Source organism: Somniosus microcephalus, unplaced genomic scaffold, assembly GCF_052327205.1.
Source record: "Somniosus microcephalus isolate GS21.2 unplaced genomic scaffold, FLI_Smic_1.0 unresolved_chr2, whole genome shotgun sequence".
NCBI lineage: Eukaryota > Metazoa > Chordata > Chondrichthyes > Squaliformes > Somniosidae > Somniosus > Somniosus microcephalus.
This window is the reverse complement of record NW_028225180.1, coordinates 16,754,283-16,777,512: the sequence shown is the minus strand read 5'-3', so window position 1 is coordinate 16,777,512 and position 23,230 is coordinate 16,754,283. Positions and strand designations below refer to the sequence as shown.

The window sequence follows — 23,230 nt, the reverse complement described above, 5'->3', positions numbered from 1 at the left end:
AATTTGTTTATGAGATGTGGGCCTCGCTGACAAGGCCAGCATTTATTGCCCATCCCTAGTTGCCCTTGAGAAGGTGGTGGTGAGCCGCCTTCTTGAACCGCTGCAGTCCGTGTGGTGAAGGTGCTCCCACAGTGCTGTTAGGGAGGGAGTTCCAGGATTTTGACCCAGCGACGATGAAGGAACAGCCGATATATTTCCAAGTCAGGATGGTGTGTGACTTGGAGGGGAACTTGGAGGTGGTGGTGTTCCCATGCACCTGCTGCCCTTGTCCTTCTAGGTGGAAGAGGTCACGGGTTTGGGAGGTGCTGCCGAAGAAGCCTTGGCGAGTTGCTGCAGTGCATCTTGTAGATGGTGCACACTGCAGCCACGGTGCGCCGGTGGTGGAGGGAGTGAATGTTTAAGGTGGTGGATGGGGTGCCAATCAAGTGGGCTGCTTTGTCCTGGATGGTGTCGAGCTTCTTGAGTGTTGTTGGAGCTGCACTCATCCAGGCAAGTGGAGAGTATTCCATCACACTCCTGACTTGTGCCTTGTAGATGGTAGAAAGGCTTTGGGGAGTCAGGAGGTGAGACACTCGCCGCAGAATACCCAGCCTCTGACCTGCTCTTGTAGCCACGGTATTTATGTGGCTGGTCCAGTTGTGGAGAGTATTCCATCACACTCCTGCTGGAGAAAGAGCAGTGGGGGAGTGGGCCTAAATGGCTGGAATCTTTCAAAGAGCCAGCACAGGCACCATGGGCCGAATGGCCTCCTTTAGCTGTGACTTTCTGAGCTTCTCTGGGGCCTAAGGCCTCCAGTCAGTGGACTACAACCCCCAGAGTGCTCCGCGTCGCCCGCCCGACTGTGAGCATGCGCGGCGTGGGGGACCGGGCATGCGCAGTGACTCAAACCCGCCGGTCCGCTGCAAGGGGCGGGGCCTGGAGTGGCCGCCGTCTGCGGCTGCGCAGCGGGCGCTGGGGAGGGGCGGGGCTTGGGGTATCTCCATCTGCGGCTGCGCAGCGGGTGAAGGAGTGGGCGGGGCTTAGAGTCGCTCAATCTGCGGCTGCGCAGTGGGTGGAGACGAGGGGCGGGGTTTGGAGTCGCTCGATCTGCGGCTGCGCAGTGGGTGAAGGAGAGGGGCGGGGTTTGGAGTCGCTCGATCTGCGGCTGCGCGGCGGGTGAAGGAGGGGCGGGGCTTGGAGTCGCTCGATCTGCGGCTGCGCAAAGGCTAAAGTCGAGGGGCGGGGTTTGGCCCGGCTCTCTGTGCGGCTGCGACCCCGCCCCCTGTCCGGGTCCCCGGGCCGAGCAGAGGAGAATGGCGGCGGCGGTGCGGAGCGTGAGCCGGGGGCTGAGCATCGCGTGGCCGGGCCGGCCTGTGCTCCCGGGCCGCAGGCACTTAGGGGACGGTGTGTGGAGCCCGGGGAGAGGGCAGGAGGAGGAAAGAGAGGAGGTGAGAGTAATCACCATAGCAACTGGGGGGAGGGGTAATCACCATAGCAACTGGGGGGAGGGGAAATCACCATAGCAACTGGGGGGAGGGGTATTCACCATAGCAACTGGGGGGAGGGGAAATCACCATAGCAACTGGGGGAGGGGAAATCACCATAGCAACTGGGGGGGAGGGGAAATCACCATAGCAACTGGGGGGAGGGGTAATCACCATAGCAACTGGGGGGAGGGGAAATCACCATAGCAACAGGGGGGAGGGGAAATCACCATAGCAACTGGGGGGAGGGGAAATCACCATAGCAACTGGGGGGAGGGTAATCACCATAGTAACTGGGGGGAGGGGTAATCACCATAGTAACTGGGGGGAGGGGGAATCACCATAGCAACTGGGGGGAGGGGAAATCACCATAGCAACTGGGGGGAGGGGAAATCACCATAGCAACTGGGGGGAGGGGTAATCACCATAGTAACTGGGGGGAGGGGTATTCACCATAGCAACTGGGGGGAGGGGTAATCACCATAGCAACTGGGGGGGTGGGGTAATCACCATAGCAACTGGGGGAGGGGAAATCACCATAGCAACTGGGGGGGGTGGGGTAATCACCATAGCAACTGGGGGGAGGGGTATTCACCATAGCAACTGGGGGGAGGGGTAATCACCATAGCAACTGGGGGGAGGGGAAATCACCATAGCAACAGGGGGGAGGGGAAATCACCATAGCAACTGGGGGGAGGGGAAATCACCATAGCAACTGGGGGGAGGGGTAATCACCATAGTAACTGGGGGGAGGGGGAATCACCATAGCAACTGGGGGAGGGGAAATCACCATAGCAACTGGGGGGAGGGGAAATCACCATAGCAACTGGGGGGAGGGGTAATCACCATAGTAACTGGGGGGAGGGGTAATCACAATAGCAACTGGGGGGAGGGGGAATCACCATAGCAACTGGGGGGAGGGGAAATCACCATAGTAACTGGGGGGAGGGGGAATCACCATAGCAACTGGGGGGAGGGGAAATCACCATAGTAACGGGGGAGGGGTAATCACCATAGCAACTGGGGGGAGGGGAAATCACCATAGTAACTGGGGGGAGTAATCACCATAGCAACTGGGGGGGAGGGATAATCACCATAGCAACTGTGGGAGGAGGTTAATCTCTCTCTCCCTTTCTCTCCAGGAGCCGAGCTTGGCCGTGCCCCCGGTCCCCGAGCCGGAGGGTACCGCCCCCCGCCGGCCTGGAGGCGACGGTGCGGGCGGCGCTGGAGCGGACCACGGGACACCCCGCCCCCGGGGACTGGCGGAGGCCCGGCTGGGCGAGGCCCAGCGCTTCCGGCTGCTGCGCGGGCTGGCCCAGGAGCTGGGCCGCCCGGTGCCCAACTCCCAGCTCCACCAGATGGCCAGCGCCGGCGACGTCCTGCGCTTCTACGGGCAGCCCGCCGACCCCGACACCTCCAGCTTCCAGGAGCTGGGCCGCTCCGCGCTGCCCCCGAACCTGCGCATCAAATGGGGCTACGAGGAGAGCGGAGTGGGAGGAGACTGGTCGAAACCCGGCTGAGAGGTGGGCGTGGGCCTGGAGCTGCTCTCGAAGAACGACTGTCGATGTCAGGGAATAATAGATTTGTTCCCAAACTGAAACATTACCTGTATTTTCTCTCTCCTATTAAATAAGGTCGATTCCACGAACAAAACTTTCGACAGAGCATGAAACTTTAATTATGTTTGAGTTCATCCCCCAGGAAGCAATGGTCTGTGCCTGAAATCAGGTACGGTGTTTCTTACCTTCTCCCACCAGCTCTTCCTCTGTGTACAAGGTGAAGTATTTATGATCCCCGGGATGAGCTTCAGATCCCCATATCCACGGCATCACCAAGACCGCCTACTTCCACCTCCGGAACATCGCCCGTCTCCGCCCCGCCTCAGCTCATCCGCTGCTGAAACCCTCATCCGAGCCTTTGTTACCTCCAGACTCGACTATTCCAACGCACTCCAGGCCGGCCTCCCACGTTCTACCCTACGTAAACTTGAGGTCATCCAAAACTCACCTTCCCCGTGTCCTAACTCGCACCAAGTTCCTGTTCGCCCATCACCCCCTCTGCTCGCTGACCTACATTGGCTCCCGGTTAAGCAATGCCTCAATTTCATAAATTCTCATCCTTGTTTTCAGATCCCTCCAGGCCCTCGCCCTCGCCCCTTCCCTATCTCTGTAAACTCTTCCAGCCCCTACAACCCTCCCTATCTCTGTAACCTCCTCCAGACCCTACAACCCTCCCTATCTCTGTAACCTCCTCCAGCCCCTACAACCCTCCCTATCTGTAACCTCCTCCAGCCCCTACAACCCTCCCTATCTCTGTAACCTCCTCCAGCCCCTACAACCCTCCCTATCTCTGTAACCTTCTCCAGCCCCTACAACCCTCCCTATCTCTGTAACCATCTCCAGCCCCTACAATCCTCCCTATCTCTGTAACATCCTCCAGCCCTACAACCCTCCCTATCTCTGTAACCTCCTCCAGCCCCTACAACCCTCCCTATCTCTGTAACCTCCTCCAGCCCCTACAACCATCCCTATCTCTGTAACCTCCTCCAGCCCCTACAACCCTCCCTATCTCTGTAACCTCCTCCAGCCCCTACAACCCTCCCTATCTCTGTAACCTTCTCCAGCCCCTACAACCCTCCCTATCTCTGTAACCATCTCCAGCCCCTATAATCCTCCCTATCTCTGTAACATCCTCCAACCCCTACAACCCTCCCTATCTCTGTAACCTCCTCCAGCCCACTACAACCCTCCCTATCTCTGTAACCTCCTCCAGCCCCGACAAGCCTCCCTATCTCTGTAACCTCCTCCAGCCCCGACAACCCTCCCTATCTCTGTAACCTCCTCCAGCCCCTATAACCCTCCCTATCTCTGTAACCTCCTTCAGCCCCTACAGCCCTCCCTATCTCTGTAACCTCCTCCAGCCCTACAACCCTCCCTATCTCTGGAACCTCCTCCAGCCCTACAACCCTCCCTATGTCTGTTACCTCCATCAGCCCCTACAACTCTCCCTATCTCTGTAACTTCCTCCAGCCCCTACAACCCTCCCTATCTCTGTAACCTCCTCCAGCCCCTACCACCCTCTGTATCCCTGTAACCTCCTTCAGCCCCTACAACTCTCCCGATCTCTGTAACCTCCTCCAGCCCTACAACCCTCCCTATCTCTTTAACCTCCTCCAGCCCTACAATCCTCCCTATCTCTGTAACCTCCTCCAGCCCCTACAACCCTCCCTATCTCTGTAACCTCCTCCAGCCCTACAATCCTCCCTATCTCTGCAACCTCCTCCAGCCCCTACAACCTTCCCTATCTCTGTGACCTCTGCCAGCCCCATCAATACTCCTATCTCTGTAACCTCCTCCAGCCCCTACAACCCTCCCTATCTCTGTAACCTCCTCCAGCCCCTACAACCCTCCCTATCTCTGTAACCTCCTCCAGCCCTACAACCCTCCTTATCTCTGTAACCTCCTCCAGCCCCTACAATCCTCCCTATCTCTGTAACCTCCTCCAGCCCCTACAACCCTCCCTATCTCTGTAACAACCTCCAGCCCTACAACTCTCCCTAACTCTGTAACCTCCTCCAGCCCTACAACCCTCCCTATCTCTGTATCCTCCTCCAGCCCCAACACCCCTCCCTATCTCTGTAACAACCGCCAGCCCTACAACCGTCCCCATCTCTGTAACCTCCTCCAGCCCTGCAACCCTCCCTATCTCCGTAACCTCCTCCAGCCCCTACAACCCTCCCTATCTCTGTAAGCTCCTCCAGCCCCAACACCCCTCCCTTTCTCTGTAACAACCACCAGCCCTACAACCGTCCCCATCTCTGTAACCTCCTCCAGCCCTACAACCCTCCCTATCTCTGTAACCTCCTCCAGCCCCAACACCCCTCCCTATCTCTGTAACAACCTCCAGCCCCTATAACCCTCCCTATCTCTGTAACTTCCTCCAGCCCCTACAACCCTCCCTATCTCTGTAACCTCCTCCAGCCCCTACCACCCTCCGTATCTCTGTAACCTCCTTCAGCCCCTACAACTCTCCCGATCTCTGTAACCTCCTCCAGCCCTACAACCCTCCCTATCTCTTTAACCTCCTCCAGCCCTACAATCCTCCCTATCTCTGTAACCTGCTCCAGCCCCTACAACCCTCCCTATCTCTGTAACCTCCTCCAGCCCTACAATCCTCCCTATCTCTGCAACCTCCTCCAGCCCCTACAACCTTCCCTATCTCTGTAACCTCTGCCAGCCCCATCAATACTCCTATCTCTGTAACCTCCTCCAGCCCCTACAACCCTCCCTATCTCTGTAAGCTCCTCCAGCCCCTACAACCCTCCCTATCTCTGTAACCTCCTCCAGCCCTACAACCCTCCTTATCTCTGTAACCTCCTCCAGCCACTACAATCCTCCCTATCTCTGTAACCTCCTCCAGCCCCTACAACCCTCCCTATCTCTGTAACCTTCTCCAGCCCCTACAACCCTCCCTATCTCTGTAACCATCTCCAGCCCCTACAATCCTCCCTATCTCTGTAACATCCTCCAGCCCCTACAACCCTCCCTATCTCTGTAACCTCCTCCAGCCCCTACAACCCTCCCTATCTCTGTAACCTCCTCCAGCCCCTACAACCCTCCCTATCTCTGTAACCTCCTCCAGCCCCTACAACCCTCCCTATCTCTGTAACCTCCTCCAGCCCCTACAACCCTCCCTATCTCTGTAACCTTCTCCAGCCCCTACAACCCTCCCTATCTCTGTAACCATCTCCAGCCCCTATAATCCTCCCTATCTCTGTAACATCCTCCAACCCCTACAACCCTCCCTATCTCTGTAATCTCCTCCAGCCCACTACAACCCTCCCTATCTCTGTAACCTCCTCCAGCCCCGACAACCCTCCCTATCTCTGTAACCTCCTCCAGCCCCGACAACCCTCCCTATCTCTGTAACCTCCTCCAGCCCCTACAGCCCTCCCTATCTCTGTAACCTCCTCCAGCCCTACAACCCTCCCTATCTCTGGAACCTCCTCCAGCCCGACAACCCTCCCTATTTCTGTTACCTCCTTCAGCCCCTGCAACTCTCCCTATCTCTGTAACTTCCTCGAGCCCCTACAACCCTCCCTATCTCTGTAACCTCCTCCAGCCCCTACCACCCTCCGTATCCCTGTAACCTCCTTCAGCCCCTACAACTCTCCCGATCTCTGTAACCTCCTCCAGCCCTACAACCCTCCCTATCTCTTTAACCTCCTCCAGCCCCAACACCCCTCCCTATCTCTGTAACCTCCTCCAGCCCTACAATCCTCCCTATCTCTGCAACCTCCTCCAGCCCCTACAACCTTCCCTATCTCTGTAACCTCTGCCAGCCCCATCAATACTCCTATCTCTGTAACCTCCTCCAGCCCCTACAACCCTCCCTATCTCTGTAACCTCCTCCAGCCCTACAACCCTCCTTATCTCTGTAACCTCCTCCAGCCCCTACAATCCTCCCTATCTCTGTAACCTCCTCCAGCCCCTACAACCCTCCCGATCTCTGCAACAACCTCCAGCCCTACAACCGTCCCCATCTCTGTAACCTCCTCCAGCCCTGCAACCCTCCCTATCTCCGTAACCTCCTCCAGCCCCTACAACCCTCCCTATCTCTGTAACCTCCTCCAGCCCTACAACCCTCCCTATGTCTGTTACCTCCTTCAGCCCCTACAACTCTCCCGATCTCTGTAACCTCCTCCAGCCCTACAACCCTCCCTATCTCTTTAACCTCCTCCAGCCACTACCACCCTCCCTATCTCTGTAACCTCCTTCAGCCCCTACAGCCCTCCCTATCTCTGTAACCTCCTCCAGCCCTACAACCATCCCTAGCTCTGTAACCTCCTCCAGCCCTACAATCCTCCCTATCTCTGTAACCTCCTCCAGCCCCTACAACCCTCCCTATCTCTGTAACCTCCTCCAGCCCCAACAACCCTCCCTATCTCTGTAACCTCCTCCAGCCCTACAACCCTCCTTATCTCTGTAACCTCCTCCAGCCCCTACAATCCTCCCTATCTCTGTAACCTCCTCCAGCCCCAACACCCCTCCCTATCTCTGTAACAACCTCCAGCCTCTACAACCCTCCCTATCTCTGTAACCTCCTCCAGCCTCTACAACCCTCCCTATCTCTGTAACCTCCTCCAGCCCACTACAACCCTCCCTATCTCTGTAACCTCCTCCAGCCCCGACAACCCTCCCTATCTCTGTAACCTCCTCCAGCCCACTACAACCCTCCCTATCTCTGTAACCTCCTCCAGCCCCGACAACCCTCCCTATCTCTGTAACCTCCTCCAGCCCCGACAACCCTCCCTATCTCTGTAACCTCCTCCAGCCCCTATAACCCTCCCTATCTCTGTAACCTCCTTCAGCCCCTACAGCCCTCCCTATCTCTGTAACCTCCTCCAGCCCTACAACCCTCCCTATCTCTGGAACCTCCTCCAGCCCTACAACCCTCCCTATGTCTGTTACCTCCTTCAGCCCCTACAACTCTCCCTATTATGTAACTTCCTCCAGCCCCTGCAACCCTCCCTATCTCTGTAACCTCCTCCAGCCCCTACCACCCTCTGTATCCCTGTAACCTCCTTCAGCCCCTACAACTCTCCCGATCTCTGTAACCTCCTCCAGCCCTACAACCCTCCCTATCTCTTTAACCTCCTCCAGCCCTACAATCCTCCCTATCTCTGTAACCTCCTCCAGCCCCTACAACCCTCCCTATCTCTGTAACCTCCTCCAGCCCTACAATCCTCCCTATCTCTGCAACCTCCTCCAGCCCCTACAACCTTCCCTATCTCTGTGACCTCTGCCAGCCCCATCAATACTCCTATCTCTGTAACCTCCTCCAGCCCCTACAACCCTCCCTATCTCTCTAACCTCCTCCAGCCCCTACAACCCTCCCTATCTCTGTAACCTCCTCCAGCCCTACAACCCTCCTTATCTCTGTAACCTCCTCCAGCCCCTACAATCCTCCCTATCTCTGTAACCTCCTCCAGCCCCTACAACCCTCCCTATCTCTGTAACAACCTCCAGCCCTACAACTCTCCCTAACTCTGTAACCTCCTCCAGCCCTACAACCCTCCCTATCTCTGTATCCTCCTCCTGCCCCAACACCCCTCCCTATCTCTGTAACAACCGCCAGCCCTACAACCGTCCCCATCTCTGTAACCTCCTCCAGCCCTGCAACCCTCCCTATCTCCGTAACCTCCTCCAGCCCCGACAACCCTCCCTATCTCTGTAAGCTCCTCCAGCCCCAACACCCCTCCCTATCTCTGTAACAACCACCAGCCCTACAACCGTCCCCATCTCTGTAACCTCCTCCAGCCCTACAACCCTGCCTATCTCTGTAACCTCCTCCAGCCCCAACACCCCTCCCTATCTCTGTAACAACCTCCAGCCCCTATAACCCTCCCTATCTCTGTAACTTCCTCCAGCCCCTACAACCCTCCCTATCTCTGTAACCTCCTCCAGCCCCTACCACCCTCCGTATCTCTGTAACCTCTTTCAGCCCCTACAACTCTCCCGATCTCTGTAACCTCCTCCAGCCCTACAACCCTCCCTATCTCTGGAACCTCCTCCAGCCCGACAACCCTCCCTATTTCTGTTACCTCCTTCAGCCCCTACAACTCTCCCTATCTCTGTAACTTCCTCCAGCCCCTACAACCCTCCCTATCTCTGTAACCTCCTCCAGCCCCTACCACCCTCCGTATCCCTGTAACCTCCTTCAGCCCCTACAACTCTCCCGATCTCTGCAACCTCCTCCAGCCCTACAACCCTCCCTATCTCTTTAACCTCCTCCAGCCCCAACACCCCTCCCGATCTCTGTAACCTCCTCCAGCCCTACAACCCTCCCTATCTCTTTAACCTCCTCCAGCCCCAACACCCCTCCCTATCTCTGTAACCTCCTCCAGCCCTACAATCCTCCCTTTCTCTGCAACCTCCTCCAGCCCCTACAACCTTCCCTATCTCTGTAACCTCTGCCAGCCCCATCAATACTCCTATCTCTGTAACCTCCTCCAGCCCCTACAACCCTCCCTATCCCTGTAACCTCCTCCAGCCCCTACAACCCTCCCTATCTCTGTAACCTCCTCCAGCCCTACAACCCTCCTTATCTCTGTAACCTCCTCCAGCCCCTACAATCCTCCCTATCTCTGTAACCTCCTCCAGCCCCTACAACCCTCCCTATCTCTGTAACAACCTCCAGCCCTACAACCGTCCCCATCTCTGTAACCTCCTCCAGCCCTGCAACCCTCCCTATCTCCGTAACCTCCTTCAGCCCCTACAACCCTCCCTATCTCTGTAACCTCCTCCAGCCCCAACACCCCTCCCTATCTCTGTAACAACCACCAGACCTACAACCGTCCCCATCTCTGTAACCTCCTCCAGCCCCAACACCCCTCCCTATCTCTGTAACAACCTCCAGCCCCTATAACCCTCCCTATCTCTGTAACTTCCTCCAGCCCCGACAACCCTCCCTATCTCTGTAACCTCCTCCAGCCCCTACCACCCTCCGTATCTCTGTAACCTCCTTCAGCCCCTACAACTCTCGCGATCTCTGTAAGCTCCTCCAGCCCTACAACCCTCCCTATCTGTTTAACCTCCTCCAGCCCTACAATCCTCCCTATCTCTGTAACCTGCTCCAGCCCCTACAACCCTCCCTATCTCTGTAACCTCCTCCAGCCCTACAATCCTCCCTATCTCTGCAACCTCCTCCAGCCCCGACAACCTTCCCTATCTCTAACCTCTGCCAGCCCCATCAATACTCCTATCTCTGTAACCTCCTCCAGCCCCTACAACCCTCCCTATCTCTGTAACCTCCTCCAGCCCCTACAACCCTCCCTATCTCTGTAACCTCCTCCAGCCCTACAACCCTCCTTATCTCTGTAACCTCCTCCAGCCCCTACAATCCTCCCTATCTCTGTAACCTCCTCCAGCCCCTACAACCCTCCCTATCTCTGTAACAACCTCCAGCCCTACAACTTTCCCTATCTCTGTAACCTCCTCCAGCCCTACAACCCTCCCTATCTCTGTATCCTCCTCCAGCCCCAACACCCCTCCCTATCTCTGTAACAACCGCCAGCCCTACAACCGTCCCCATCTCTGTAACCTCCTCCAGCCCTGCAACCCTCCCTATCTCCGTAACCTCCTCCAGCCCCTACAACCCTCCCTATCTCTGTAACCTCCTCCAGCCCCAACAGCTCTCCCTATCTCTGTAACAACCACCAGCCCTACAACTCTCCCGATCTCTGTAACCTCCTCCAGCCCTACAACCCTCCCTATGTCTGTTACCTCCTTCAGCCACTACCACCCTCCCTATCTCTGTAACCTCCTCCAGCCCTACAATCCTCCCTATCTCTGTAACCTCCTCCAGCCCCTACAACCTTCCCTATCTCTGTAACCTCCTCCAGCCCCTACAACCCTCCCTATCTCTGTAACCTCCTCCAGCCCCTACAACCCTCCCTATCTCTGTAACCTCCTCCAGCCCTACAACCCTCCTTATCTCTGTAACCTCCTCCAGCCCCTACAATCCTCCCTATCTCTGTAACCTCCTCCAGCCCCAACACCCCTCCCTATCTCTGTAACAACCTCCAGCCTCTACAACCCTCCCTATCTCTGTAACCTCCTCCAGCCTCTACAACCCTCCCTATCTCTGTAACCTCCTCCAGCCCCTACAACCCTCCCTATCTCTGTAACCTCCTCCAGCCCCTACCAGCCTCCCTATCTCTGTAACCTCCTCCAGCCCTACAACCATCCCTATCTCTGTAACCTCCTCCAGCCCTACAGCCCTCCCTATCTCTGTAACCTCCTCCAGCCCTACAACCCTCCCTATCTCTGTAACCTCCTCCAGCCCTACAACCCTCCCTATCTCTGTAACCTCCTCCAGCCCTGCAACCCTCCCTATGTCTGTTACCTCCTTCAGCCCCTACAACTCTCCCTATCTCTGTAACTTCCTCCAGCCCCTATAACCCTCCCTATCTCTGTAACCTCCTCCAGCCACTACCACCCTCCCTATCTCTGTAACCTCCTTCAGCCCCTACAACCCTCCCTATCTCTGTAACCTCCTTCAGGCCCTACAACTCTCCCTATCTCTGTAACTTCCTCCAGCCCCTATAACCCTCCCTATCTCTGTAACCTCCTCCAGCCACTACCACCCTCCCTATCTCTGTAACCTCCTCCAGCCCTACAACCCTCCCTATCTCTGTAACCTCCAGCCCCTACCACCCTCCCTATCTCTGTAACCTCCTTCAGCCCCTACAACTCTCCCGATCTCTGTAACCTCCTCCAGCCCGACAACCCTCCCGATCTCTTTAACCTCCTCCAGCCCTACAATCCTCCCTATCACTGTAACCTCCTCCAGCCCCTACAACCCTCCCTATCTCTGTAACCTCCTCCAGCCCTACAATCCTCCCTATCTCTGTAACCTCCTCCAGCCCCTACAACCTTCCCTATCTCTGTAACCTCCTTCAGCCCCTGCAACCCTTCCTACCTCTGTAACCTCCTCCAGCCCCTACAACCCTCCCTATCTCTGTAACCTCCTCCAGCCCTACAACCCGCCTTATCTCTGTAACCTCCTCCAGCCCCTACAACCCTCCCTATCTCTGTAACCTCCTCCAGCCCCTACAACCCTCCCTATCTCTGTAACAACCTCCAGCCCTACCACCCTCCCTATCTCTGTAACCTCCTTCAGCCCCTACAACCCTCCCTATCTCTGTAACCTCCTCCAGCCCTACAACCCTCCCTATCTCTGTAACCTCCAGCCCCTGCCACCCTCCCTATCTCTGTAACCTCCTTCAGCCCCTACAACTCTCCCGATCTCTGTAACCTCCTCCAGTCCTACAACCCTCCCTATCTCTTTAACCTCCTCCAGCCCTACAATCCTCCCTGTCTCTGTAACCTCCTCCAGCCCCTACAACCTTCCCTATCTCTGTAACCTCTGCCAGCCCCATCAACACTCCTATCTCTGTAACCTCCTTCAGCCCCAACAACCCTCCCTATCTCTGTAACAACCTCCAGCCCTACAACTCTCCCTATCTCTGTAACCTCCTCCAGCCCTACAACCCTCCCTATCTCTGTAACCTCCTCCAGCCCCAACTCCCCTCCCTATCTCTGTAACAACCTCCAGCCCTACAACTCTCCCTGTCTCTGTAACCTCCTCCAGCCCTACAACCCTCCCTATCTCTGTAACCTCCTCCAGCCCCAACTCCCCTCCCTATCTCTGTAACTTCCTCCAGCCCTACAACCCTCCCTATCTCTGTAACCTCCTCCAGCCCCTACAACCCTCCCTACCTCTGTAAACTCCTCCAGCCCTACAACCCTCCCTATCTCTGTAACCTCCTCCAGCCCCTACAACCCTCCCTATCTCTGTAACCTCCTCCAGCCCCAACACCCCTCCCTATCTCTGTAACCTCCTCCAGCCCCTACAACCGTCCCCATCTCTGTAACCTCCTCCAGCCCTACAACCCTCACTATCTCTGTAACCTCCTCCAACCCCTACAACCCTCCCTATCTCTGTAACCTCCTCCAGCCCCAACACCCCTCCCTATCTCTGTAACAACCTCCAGCCCTACAACTGTCCCCATCTCTGTAACCTCCTCCAGCCCTACAACCCTCCCTATCTCTGTAACCTCCTCCAGCCCCTACCACCCTCCCTATCTCTGTAACCTCCTTCAGCCCCTACAGCCCTCCCTATCTCTGTAACCTCCTCCAGCCCTACAACCATCCCTAGCTCTGTAACCTCCTCCAGCCCTACAGCCCTCCCTATCTCTGTAACCTCCTCCAGCCCTACAACCCTCCCTATCTCTGTAACCTCCTCCAGCCCTACAACCCTCCCTATGTCTGTTACCTCCTTCAGCCCCTACAACTCTCCCGATCTTTGTAACCTCCTCCAGCCCTACAACCCTCCCTATCTCTTTAACCTCCTCCAGCCACTACCACCCTCCCTATCTCTGTAACCTCCTTCAGCCCCTACAGCCCTCCCTATCTCTGTAACCTCCTCCAGCCCTACAACCATCCCTAGCTCTGTAACCTCCTCCAGCCCTACAATCCTCCCTATCTCTGTAACCTCCTCCAGCCCCTACAACCTTCCCTATCTCTGTAACCTCCTCCAGCCCCTACAACCCTCCCTATCTCTGTAACCTCCTCCAGCCCCTACAACCCTCCCTATCTCTGTAACCTCCTCCAGCCCTACAACCCTCCTTATCTCTGTAACCTCCTCCAGCCCCTACAATCCTCCCTATCTCTGTAACCTCCTCCAGCCCCAACACCCCTCCCTATCTCTGTAACAACCTCCAGCCTCTACAACCCTCCCTATCTCTGTAACCTCCTCCACCTCTACAACCCTCCCTATCTCTGTAACCTCCTCCAGCCCCTACAACCCTCCCTATCTCTGTAACCTCCTCCAGCCTCTACAACCCTCCCTATCTCTGTAACCTCCTCCAGCCTCTACAACCCTCCCTATCTCTGTAACCTCCTCCAGCCCCTACAACCCTCCCTATCTCTGTAACCTCCTCCAGCCCCTACAACCCTCCCTATCTCTGTAACCTCCTCCAGCCCCTACCACCCTCCCTATCTCTGTAACCTCCTCCAGCCCTGCAGCCCTCCCTATCTCTAACCTACAACCCTGAGCAATCTCTGCACTCCTCTAATTCTGGCCTCTTGCGCATCCCCGATTTCCATCGCTCCACCATTAGTGGCCGTGCCTTCAGCTGCCTGGGCCCTGAGCTCTGGAATTCCCTCCCTAAACCTCTCCGCCTCGCTACCTCTCCTCCTGTAAGACGCTCCTTAAAACTTACCTCTTCGACCAAGCTTTGCTCACCTGTCCTAATATCTCCTTTTGTGGCTCGGTGTCTAATTTTGTTTGAAGCACTTTGGGACATGATAGTAGGTTAAAGACACTCTATAAATTCAAGTTGTTGTCTGTTCCTGAATTCAGGTACAGAGTTTGTGAATTTCTTCCTCTCGCTCTTTGTGTACAATGTGAAATATCTCTGACGGCTCCATTGTTGTAAGCTCAATATTAGTCGCACTCAGTTTCTTTCCCGGTATTTGGATCAGGATGGTGATTGCTGCAATCTATGCATCTTCTAACACCGTGCTTCTCAAAGTGGGGTCCATGAACACCTGTGAAACAGATTGAAATAAAACAACACTCAAGAAGCTCGACACCATCCAGGACAAAGCAGCCCGCCTGATTGGCACCCCATCCACCACCTTAAACATTCACTCCCTCCACCACCGGCGCACCGTGGCTGCAGTGTGGACCATCTGCAAGATGCACTGCAGCAACTCGCCAAGGCTTCTTCGGCAGCACCTCCCAAACCCGCGACCTCTGCCACCTAGAAGCACAAGGGCAGCAGGCGCATGGGAACACCACCACCTCCAAGTTCCCCTCCAAGTCACACACCATCCTGACTTGGAAATATATCGGCCGTTCCTTCATCGTCGCTGGGTCACAATCCTGGAACTCCCTCCCTAACAGCACTGTGGGAGCACCTTCACCACACGGACTGCAGCGGTTCAAGAAGGCGGCTCACCACCACCTTCTCAAGGGCAACTAGGGATGGGCAATAAATGCTGGCCTTGTCCAGCGACACCCACATCCCATAAACGAATTTAAAAAAAAGCCTAAGCAGGATGATAGACTTAAACTCCTCAATTGCATCAAGTTTCTAACCGGAGATTGCATCAATAATGATAAATTAAAGGTTATCAACACTCATAATGACCTTCGCGTGCCCCCCAACTGGCAATCACCAACCTCTATAAGCACCGTCTCTCTGCGCACTGATTGGCGAGAAATCTCCAGACAGGAACTTGGTTCTTTGACACGTCAATCATACGACACGCTGACATCCGCTTTCTGGAGAGGAATAGGTCGAATCATACTTTAAAAAACTAGCCATAGTTTCTAGGGAGGTAGCGCTGCACTGTCAGAGGGGCAGTACTGAGGGAGCGCTGCACTGTCGGAGAGGCAGTAAGGAGGGAGCGCCGCACTGTCGGAGAGGCAGTACTGAGGGAGCGCTGCACTGTCGGAGGGGCAGTACTGAGGGAGCATGGCACTGTCAGAGGGGCAGTACTGAGGGAGCGCCGCACTGTCGGAGGGGCGGTACTGAGGGAGCATGGCACTGTCAGAGGGGCAGTACTGAGGGAGCGCCGCATTGTCGGAGGGGCAGTACTGAGGGAGCACTGCACTGTCGGAGAGGCAGTACTGAGGGAGCGCTGCACTGTCGGAGGGGCAGTACTGAGGGAGCACAGCACTGTCGGAGGGGCGTACTGAGGGAGCGCTGCACTGTCGGAGAGGCAGTACTGAGGGAGCGGCGCACTGTCGGAGGGGCAGTACTGAGGGAGCACTGCACTGTTGGAGGGGCAGTACTGAGGGAGCGCTGCACTGTCGGAGGGGCAGTACTGTCGGAGAGGCGGTACTGAGGGAGCACTGCACTGTCGGAGGGGCAGTACTGAGGGAGCGCTGCACTGTCGCGGGGGGCAGTACTGAGGGAGCGCTGCACTGACGGAGAGGCAGTACTGAGGGAGCGCCGCACTGTCGGAGGGTCAGTGCTGAGGGAGCGCTGCACTGTCGGAGAGGCGGTATTGAGGGAGCGCTGCACTGTCGGAGGGGCGGTACTGAGGGAGCGCTGCACTGTCGGAGGGGCAGTACTGAGGGAGTGCTGCACTGTCGGAGGGGCAGTACTGAGGGAGTGCTGCACTGTCGGAGGGGAGTACTGAGGGAGCGCTGCACTGTCGGAGAGGCAGTACTGAGGGAGCGGCGCACTGTCGGAGGGGCAGTACTGAGGGAGCACTGCACTGTCGGAGGGGCAGTACTGAGGGAGTGCTGCACTGTCGGAGAGGCAGTACTGAGGGAATGCTGCACTGTCGGAGAGGCAGTACTGAGGGAGTGCTGCACTGTCGGAGAGGCAGTACTGAGGGAGTGCCGCAATTGTCGGAGGGGCAGTACTGAGGGAGCGCTGCACTGTCGGAGAAGCAGTACTGAGGGAGCACTGCACTGTCGGAGGGGCAGTAATGAGGGAGCACTGCACTGTCGGAGGGGCAGTACTGAGGGAACGCTGCACTGTCGGAGAGGCAGTACTGAGGGAATGCTGCACTGTTGGAGAGGCAGTACTGAGGGAGTGCTGCACTGTTGGAGAGGCAGTACTGAGGGAGCGCTGCACTGTCGGAGAGGCGGTACTGAGGGAGCGCTGCACTGTCGGAGGGGCAGTACTGAGGGAGTGCTGCACTGTCGGAGGGGCAGTACTGAGGGAGCACTGCACTGTCGGAGGGGCGTACTGAGGGAGCGCTGCACGGTCGGAGAGGCAGTACTGAGGGAGCGGCGCACTGTCGGAGGGGCAGTACTGAGGGAGCACTGCACTGTTGGAGGGGCAGTACTGAGGGAGCGCTGCACTGTCGGAGGGGCAGTACTGAGGGAGCGCTGCACTGTCGGAGAGGCGGTACTGAGGGAGCACTGCACTGTCGGAGGGGCAGTACTGAGGGAGCGCTGCACTGTCGCGGGGGGCAGTACTAAGGTAGCGCCGCACTGACGGAGAGGCAGTACTGAGGGAGCGCCGCACTGTCGGAGGGGCAGTACTGAGGGAGCACCGCACTGTCGGAGGGGCGGTACTTAGGGAGCACTGCACTGTCAGAGGGGCAGTAATGAGGGAGCGCCGCATTGTCAGAGGTGCAGTACTGAGGGAGCGTTGCACTGTCGGAGAGGCAGTACTGAGGGAGCGCTGCACTGACGGAGGGGCAGTAATGAGGGAGCACTGCACTGTCGGAGGAGAGTACTGAGGGAGCACTGCACTGTCGGAGGGGCAGTACTGAGAGAGTGCTGCACTGTCGGAGAGACTGCACTGTCGGAGGGCAGTACTGAGGGAACGCTGCACTGTCGGAGAGGCAGTACTGAGGGAATGCTGCACTGTCGGAGAGGCAGTACTGAGGGAGTGCTGCACTGTCGGAGAGGCAGTACTGACGGAGCGCCGCATTGTCGGAGGGGCAGTACTGAGGGAGCGCTGCACTGTCGGAGAAGCAGTACTGAGGGAGCACTGCACTGTCGGAGGGGCAGTAATGAGGGAGCACTGCACTGTCGGAGGGGAGTACTGAGGGAGCACTGCACTGTCAGAGGGGCAGTACTGAGCGAGCGCCGCACTGTCGGAGGGGCAGTACTGAGAGAGTGCTGCACTGTCGGAGAGACAGTACTGAGGGAGCACTGCACTGTCGGAGGGGCAGTACTGAGGGAATGCTGCACTGTCGGAGAGGCAGTACTGAGGGAATGCTGCACTGTCGGAGAGGCAGTACTGAGGGAGTGCTGCACTGTCGGAGAGGCAGTACTGAGGGAGCGCCGCACTGTCGGAGAGGCAGTACTGAGGGAGCGCTGCACTGTCGGAGAGGCAGTACTGAGGGAGCGCAGCACTGTCGGAGGGGCAGTACTGAGGGAGCGCCGCGCTCTCGGAGGGGCAGTACTGAGGGAGCGCTGCACTGTCGGAGGTGCGGTACTGAGGGAGCGCCACACTGTCGGAGGGGCAGTACTGAGGGAGCGCCGCACTGTCGGAGTGGCAGTGCTGAGGGAGTGCTGCACTGTCGGAGGGGCGGTACTGAGGGAGTACTGCACTGTCGGAGAGGCAGTACTGAGGGAGCCGCTGCACTGTCGGAGAGGCAGTACTGAGGGAACGCCGTACTGTCGGAGGGGCGGTACTGAGGGAGCACGGCACTGTCAGAGGGGCAGTACTGAGGGAGCGCCACATTGTCGGAGGGGCAGTACTGAGGGAGCGCTGCACTGTCGGAGAGGCATTACTGAGGGAGCGCTGCACTGTCGGAGGGGCAGTACTGAGGGAGCACTGCACTGTCGGAGGGGCGTACTGAGGGAGCGCTGCACTGTCGGAGAGGCAGTACTGAGGGAGCGGCGCACTGTCGGAGGGGCAGTACTGAGGGAGAACTGCACTGTTGCAGGTGCAGTACTGAGGGAGTGCTGCACTGTTGGAGGGGCAGTACTGAGGGAGTGCTGCACTGTCGGAGAGGCGGTAGTGAGGGAGCACTGCACTGTCGGAGGGGCAGTACTGCGGGAGCGCTGCACTGTCGGGGGGGCACTACTGAGGGAGCGCTGCACTGACGGAGAGGCAGTACTGAGGGAGCGCCGCACTGTCGGAGGGTCAGTGCTGAGGGAGCGCTGCACTGTCGGAGAGGCGGTACTGAGGGAGCGCTGCACTGTCGGAGGAGCGGTACTGAGGGAGCGCTGCACTGTCGGAGGGGCAGTACTGAGGGAGTGCTGCACTGTCGGAGGGGCAGTACTGAGGGAGCACTGCACTGTCGGAGGGGAGTACTGAGGGAGCACTGCACTGTCGGAGGGGCAGTACTGAGCAAGCGCCGCACTGTCGGAGGGGCAGTACTGAGGGAACGCTGCACTGTCGGAGAGGCAGTACTGAGGGAATGCTGCACTGTCGGAGAGGCAGTACTGAGGGAGTGCTGCACTGTCGGTGAGGCAGTACTGAGGGGGCGCTGCACTGTCGGAGAGGCAGTACTGAGGGAGCGCTGCACTGTCGGAGAGGCAGTACTGAGGGAATGCTGCACTGTCGGAGAGGCAGTACTGAGGGAGTGCTGCACTGTCGGAGAGGCAGTACTGAGGGGGCGCTGCACTGTCGGAGAGGCAGTACTGAGGGAGCGCTGCACTGTCGGAGGGGCAGTACTGAGGGAGCGCCACACTGTAGGCGGGGCAGTACTGAGGGAGCGCTGCACTGTCGGAGGGGCGGTACTGAGGGAGCGCCGCACTGTCGGAGGGGCAGTACTGAGGGAGCGCCGCACTGTCAGAGGGGCAGTACTGAGGGAGTGCTGCACTGTCGGAGGGGCAGTACTGAGCGAGCACTGCACTGTCGGAGAGGCAGTACTGAGGGAGCCGCTGCACTGTCGGAGAGGCAGTACTGAGGGAGCGCCGCACTGTCGGAGGGGTGGTACTGAGGGAGCACGGCACTGTCAGAGGGGCAGTACTGAGGGAGTGGCGCACTGTCGGAGGGGCAGTGCTGAGGGAGTGCTGCACTGTCAGAGAGGCGGTACTGAGGGAGCGCTGCACTGTCGGAGGGGCTGTACTGAGGGAGTGCTGCACTGTTGGAGGGGCAGTACTGAGGGACTGCTGCACTGTCGGAGGGGCAGTACTGAGGGAGCACTGCACTGTCGGAGGGGAGTACTGAGGGAGCGCTGCACTGTCGGAGAGGCAGTACTGAGGGAGCGGCGCACTGTCGGAGGGGCAGTACTGAGGGAGCACTGCACTGTCGGAGGGGCAGTACTGAGGGAGCGCTGCACTGTTAGAGGGGCAGTACTGAGGGAGCGCTGCACTGTCGGAGAGGGGGTACTGAGGGAGCGCTGCACTGTCGGAGTGGCAGTACGGAGGGAGCCCTGCACTGTTGGAGGGGCAGTACTGAGGGAGCGCTGCACTGACGGAGAGGCAGTACTGAGGGAGCGCCGCACTGTCGGAGGGGCAGTACTAAGGGAGCGCTGCACTGTCGGAGAGGCGGTACTGAGGGAGTGCTGCGCTGTCGGAGGGGCGGTACTGAGGGAGCGCTGCACTGTCGGAGGGGCAGTACTGAGGGAGCACTGCACTGTCGGAGAGGCAGTACTGAGGGAGCCGCTGCACTGTCGGAGGGTCAGTACTGAGGGAGTGGCGCACTGTCAGAGGGGCAGTACTGAGGGAGCACCGCACTTTGGGAGGGGCGGTACTTAGGGAGCACTGCACTGTCAGAGGGGCAGTACTGAGGGAGCACCGCATTGTCGGAGGGGCAGTACTGAGGGAGCGTTGCACTGTCGGAGAGGCAGTACTGAGGGAGCGCTGCACTGTCGAAGGGGCAGTAATGAGGGAGCACTGCACTGTTGGAGGGGAGTACTGAGGGAGCACTGCACTGTCGGAGGGGCAGTACTGAGGGAGCGCTGCACTGTCGGAGGGGCAGTGCTGAGAGAGTGCTGCACTGTCGGAGAGACAGTACTGAGGGAGCACTGCACTGTCGGAGGGGCAGTGCTGAGGGAACGCTGCACTTTCGGAGAGGCAGTACTGAGGGAATGCTGCACTGTCGGAGAGGCAGTACTGAGGGAGAGCTGCACTGTCGGAGAGGCAGTACTGAGGGAGCGCTGCACTGTCGGAGAGGCAGTACTGAGGGAGCACCGCACTGTCGGAGAGGCAGTACTGAGGGAGCGCCGCACTGTCGGAGGGGCAGTACTGAGGGTGTGCCGTACTGTCGGAGGGGCAGTACTGATGGAGCGCCGCACTGTCGGAGGGGCTGTACTGAGGGAGCGCTGCACTGTCGGAGGGGCAGTACTGAGGGAGCGCCGCACTGTCGGAGGGGCAGTACTGAGGGAGCGCCGCACTGTCGGAGGGGCAGCACTGAGGGAGTGCTGCACTGTTGGAGCGGCAGTACTGAGGGAGCACTGCACTGTCGGAGAGGCAGTATTGAGGGAGCCGCTGCACTGTCGGAGAGGCAGTACTGAGGGAGCGGCGCACTGTCGGAGGGGCAATACTGAGGCAGCGCCGCACTGGCGGAGGGGCAGTACTGAGGGAGCGCTGCACTGTCGGAGGGGCAGTACTGAGGGAGTGCTGCACTGTCGGAGGGGCAGTCCTGAGGGAGCACTGCACTGTCGGAGAGGCAGTACTGAGGGAGCCGCTGCACTGTCGGAGAGGCAGTACTGAGGGAGCGCCGCACTTTCAGAGGGGCAGTACTGAGGGAGTGCTGCACTGTCGGAGGGGCAGTACTGAGCGAGCACTGCACTGACGGAGAGGCAGTACTGAGGGAGCCGCTGCACTGTCGGAGAGGCAGTACTGAGGGAGCGCCGCACTGTCGGAGGGGTGGTACTGAGGGAGCACGGCACTGTCAGAGGGGCAGTACTGAGGGAGTGGCGCACTGTCGGAGGGGCAGTGCTGAGGGAGTGCTGCACTGTCAGAGAGGCGGTACTGAGGGAGCGCTGCACTGTCGGAGGGGCTGTACTGAGGGAGTGCTGCACTGTTGGAGGGGCAGTACTGAGGGACTGCTGCACTGTCGGAGGGGCAGTACTGAGGGAGCACTGCACTGTCGGAGGGGAGTACTGAGGGAGCGCTGCACTGTCGGAGAGGCAGTACTGAGGGAGCGGCGCACTGTCGGAGGGGCAGTACTGAGGGAGCACTGCACTGTCGGAGGGGCAGTACTGAGGGAGCGCTGCACTGTTAGAGGGGCAGTACTGAGGGAGCGCTGCACTGTCGGAGAGGGGGTACTGAGGGAGCGCTGCACTGTCGGAGTGGCAGTACGGAGGGAGCCCTGCACTGTTGGAGGGGCAGTACTGAGGGAGCGCTGCACTGACGGAGAGGCAGTACTGAGGGAGCGCCGCACTGTCGGAGGGGCAGTACTAAGGGAGCGCTGCACTGTCGGAGAGGCGGTACTGAGGGAGTGCTGCGCTGTCGGAGGGGCGGTACTGAGGGAGCGCTGCACTGTCGGAGGGGCAGTACTGAGGGAGCACTGCACTGTCGGAGAGGCAGTACTGAGGGAGCCGCTGCACTGTCGGAGAGTCAGTACTGAGGGAGTGGCGCACTGTCGGAGGGGCAGTAATGAGGGAGCACTGCACTGTTGGAGGGGAGTACTGAGGGAGCACTGCACTGTCGGAGGGGCAGTACTGAGGGAGCGCTGCACTGTCGGAGGGGCAGTACTGAGAGAGTGCTGCACTGTCGGAGAGACAGTACTGAGGGAGCACTGCACTGTCGGAGGGGCAGTGCTGAGGGAACGCTGCACTTTCGGAGAGGCAGTACTGAGGGAATGCTGCACTGTCGGAGAGGCAGTACTGAGGGAGAGCTGCACTGTCGGAGAGGCAGTACTGAGGGAGCGCTGCACTGTCGGAGAGGCAGTACTGAGGGAGCACCGCACTGTCGGAGAGGCAGTACTGAGGGAGCGCCGCACTGTCGGAGGGGCAGTACTGAGGGTGTGCCGTACTGTCGGAGGGGCAGTACTGATGGAGCGCCGCACTGTCGGAGGGGCTGTACTGAGGGAGCGCCGTGCTGTCGGAGGGGCAGTACTGAGGGAGCGCTGCACTGTCGGAGGGGCAGTACTGAGGGAGCGCCGCACTGTCGGAGGGGCAGTACTGAGGGAGCGCCGCACTGTCGGAGGGGCAGCACTGAGGGAGTGCTGCACTGTTGGAGGGGCAGTACTGAGGGAGCACTGCACTGTCGGAGAGGCAGTATTGAGGGAGCCGCTGCACTGTCGGAGAGGCAGTACTGAGGGAGCGGCGCACTGTCGGAGGGGCAATACTGAGGCAGCGCCGCACTGGCGGAGGGGCAGTACTGAGGGAGCGCTGCACTGTCGGAGGGGCAGTACTGAGGGAGTGCTGCACTGTCGGAGGGGCAGTCCTGAGGGAGCACTGCACTGTCGGAGAGGCAGTACTGAGGGAGCCGCTGCACTGTCGGTGAGGCAGTACTGAGGGAGCGGCGCACTGTCGGAGGGGCAGCACTGAAGGAGCGCCGCACTGTCGGAGGGACGGTACTGAGGGAGCACGGCACTGTCAGAGGGGCAGTACAGAGGGAGCGCCGCATTGTCGGGCAGTACTGAGGGAGCGCTGCACTGTCGGAGATGCAGTACTGAGGGAGCGCTGCACTGTTGGAGGGGCAGTACTGAGGGAGCACTGCACTGTCGGAGGGGCGTACTGACGGAGCGCTGCACTGTCGGAGAGGCAGTACTGAGGGAGCGGCGCACTGTCGGAGGGGCAGTACTGAGGGAGCACTGCACTGTTGGAGGGGCAGCACTGAGGGAGCGCTGCACTGTCGGAGGGGCAGTACTGAGGGAGTGC

General features: G+C 58.7%; 1 protein-coding gene across 1 annotated transcript; it reads left to right on the top strand.

The window, feature by feature from the left end:
• Positions 1 to 1,183: 1,183 nt before the first annotated feature.
• LOC147092197 (uncharacterized) lies at positions 1,184 to 3,120 on the top strand. The gene is made up of 2 exons (XM_085975871.1): positions 1,184 to 1,427; positions 2,606 to 3,120. The coding sequence occupies exons 1-2, from the start codon at positions 1,293 to 1,295 to the stop codon at positions 2,981 to 2,983; spliced, it is 513 nt and encodes a 170-aa protein (XP_085831997.1). The 5' UTR covers positions 1,184 to 1,292; the 3' UTR covers positions 2,984 to 3,120.
• The last annotated feature ends 20,110 nt before the right edge of the window (positions 3,121 to 23,230 follow it).

Excerpts from the sequence above, each read along its gene's own strand:
- LOC147092197 (XM_085975871.1), top strand. The coding sequence starts at position 1,293 with ATGGCGGCGGCGGTGCGGAGCGTGAGCCGGGGGCTGAGCATCGCGTGG. Across the intron at positions 1,428-2,605 it reads AGGAGGAGGAAAGAGAGGAG|GAGCCGAGCTTGGCCGTGCC; the intron begins GTGAGAGTAATC and ends CTTTCTCTCCAG.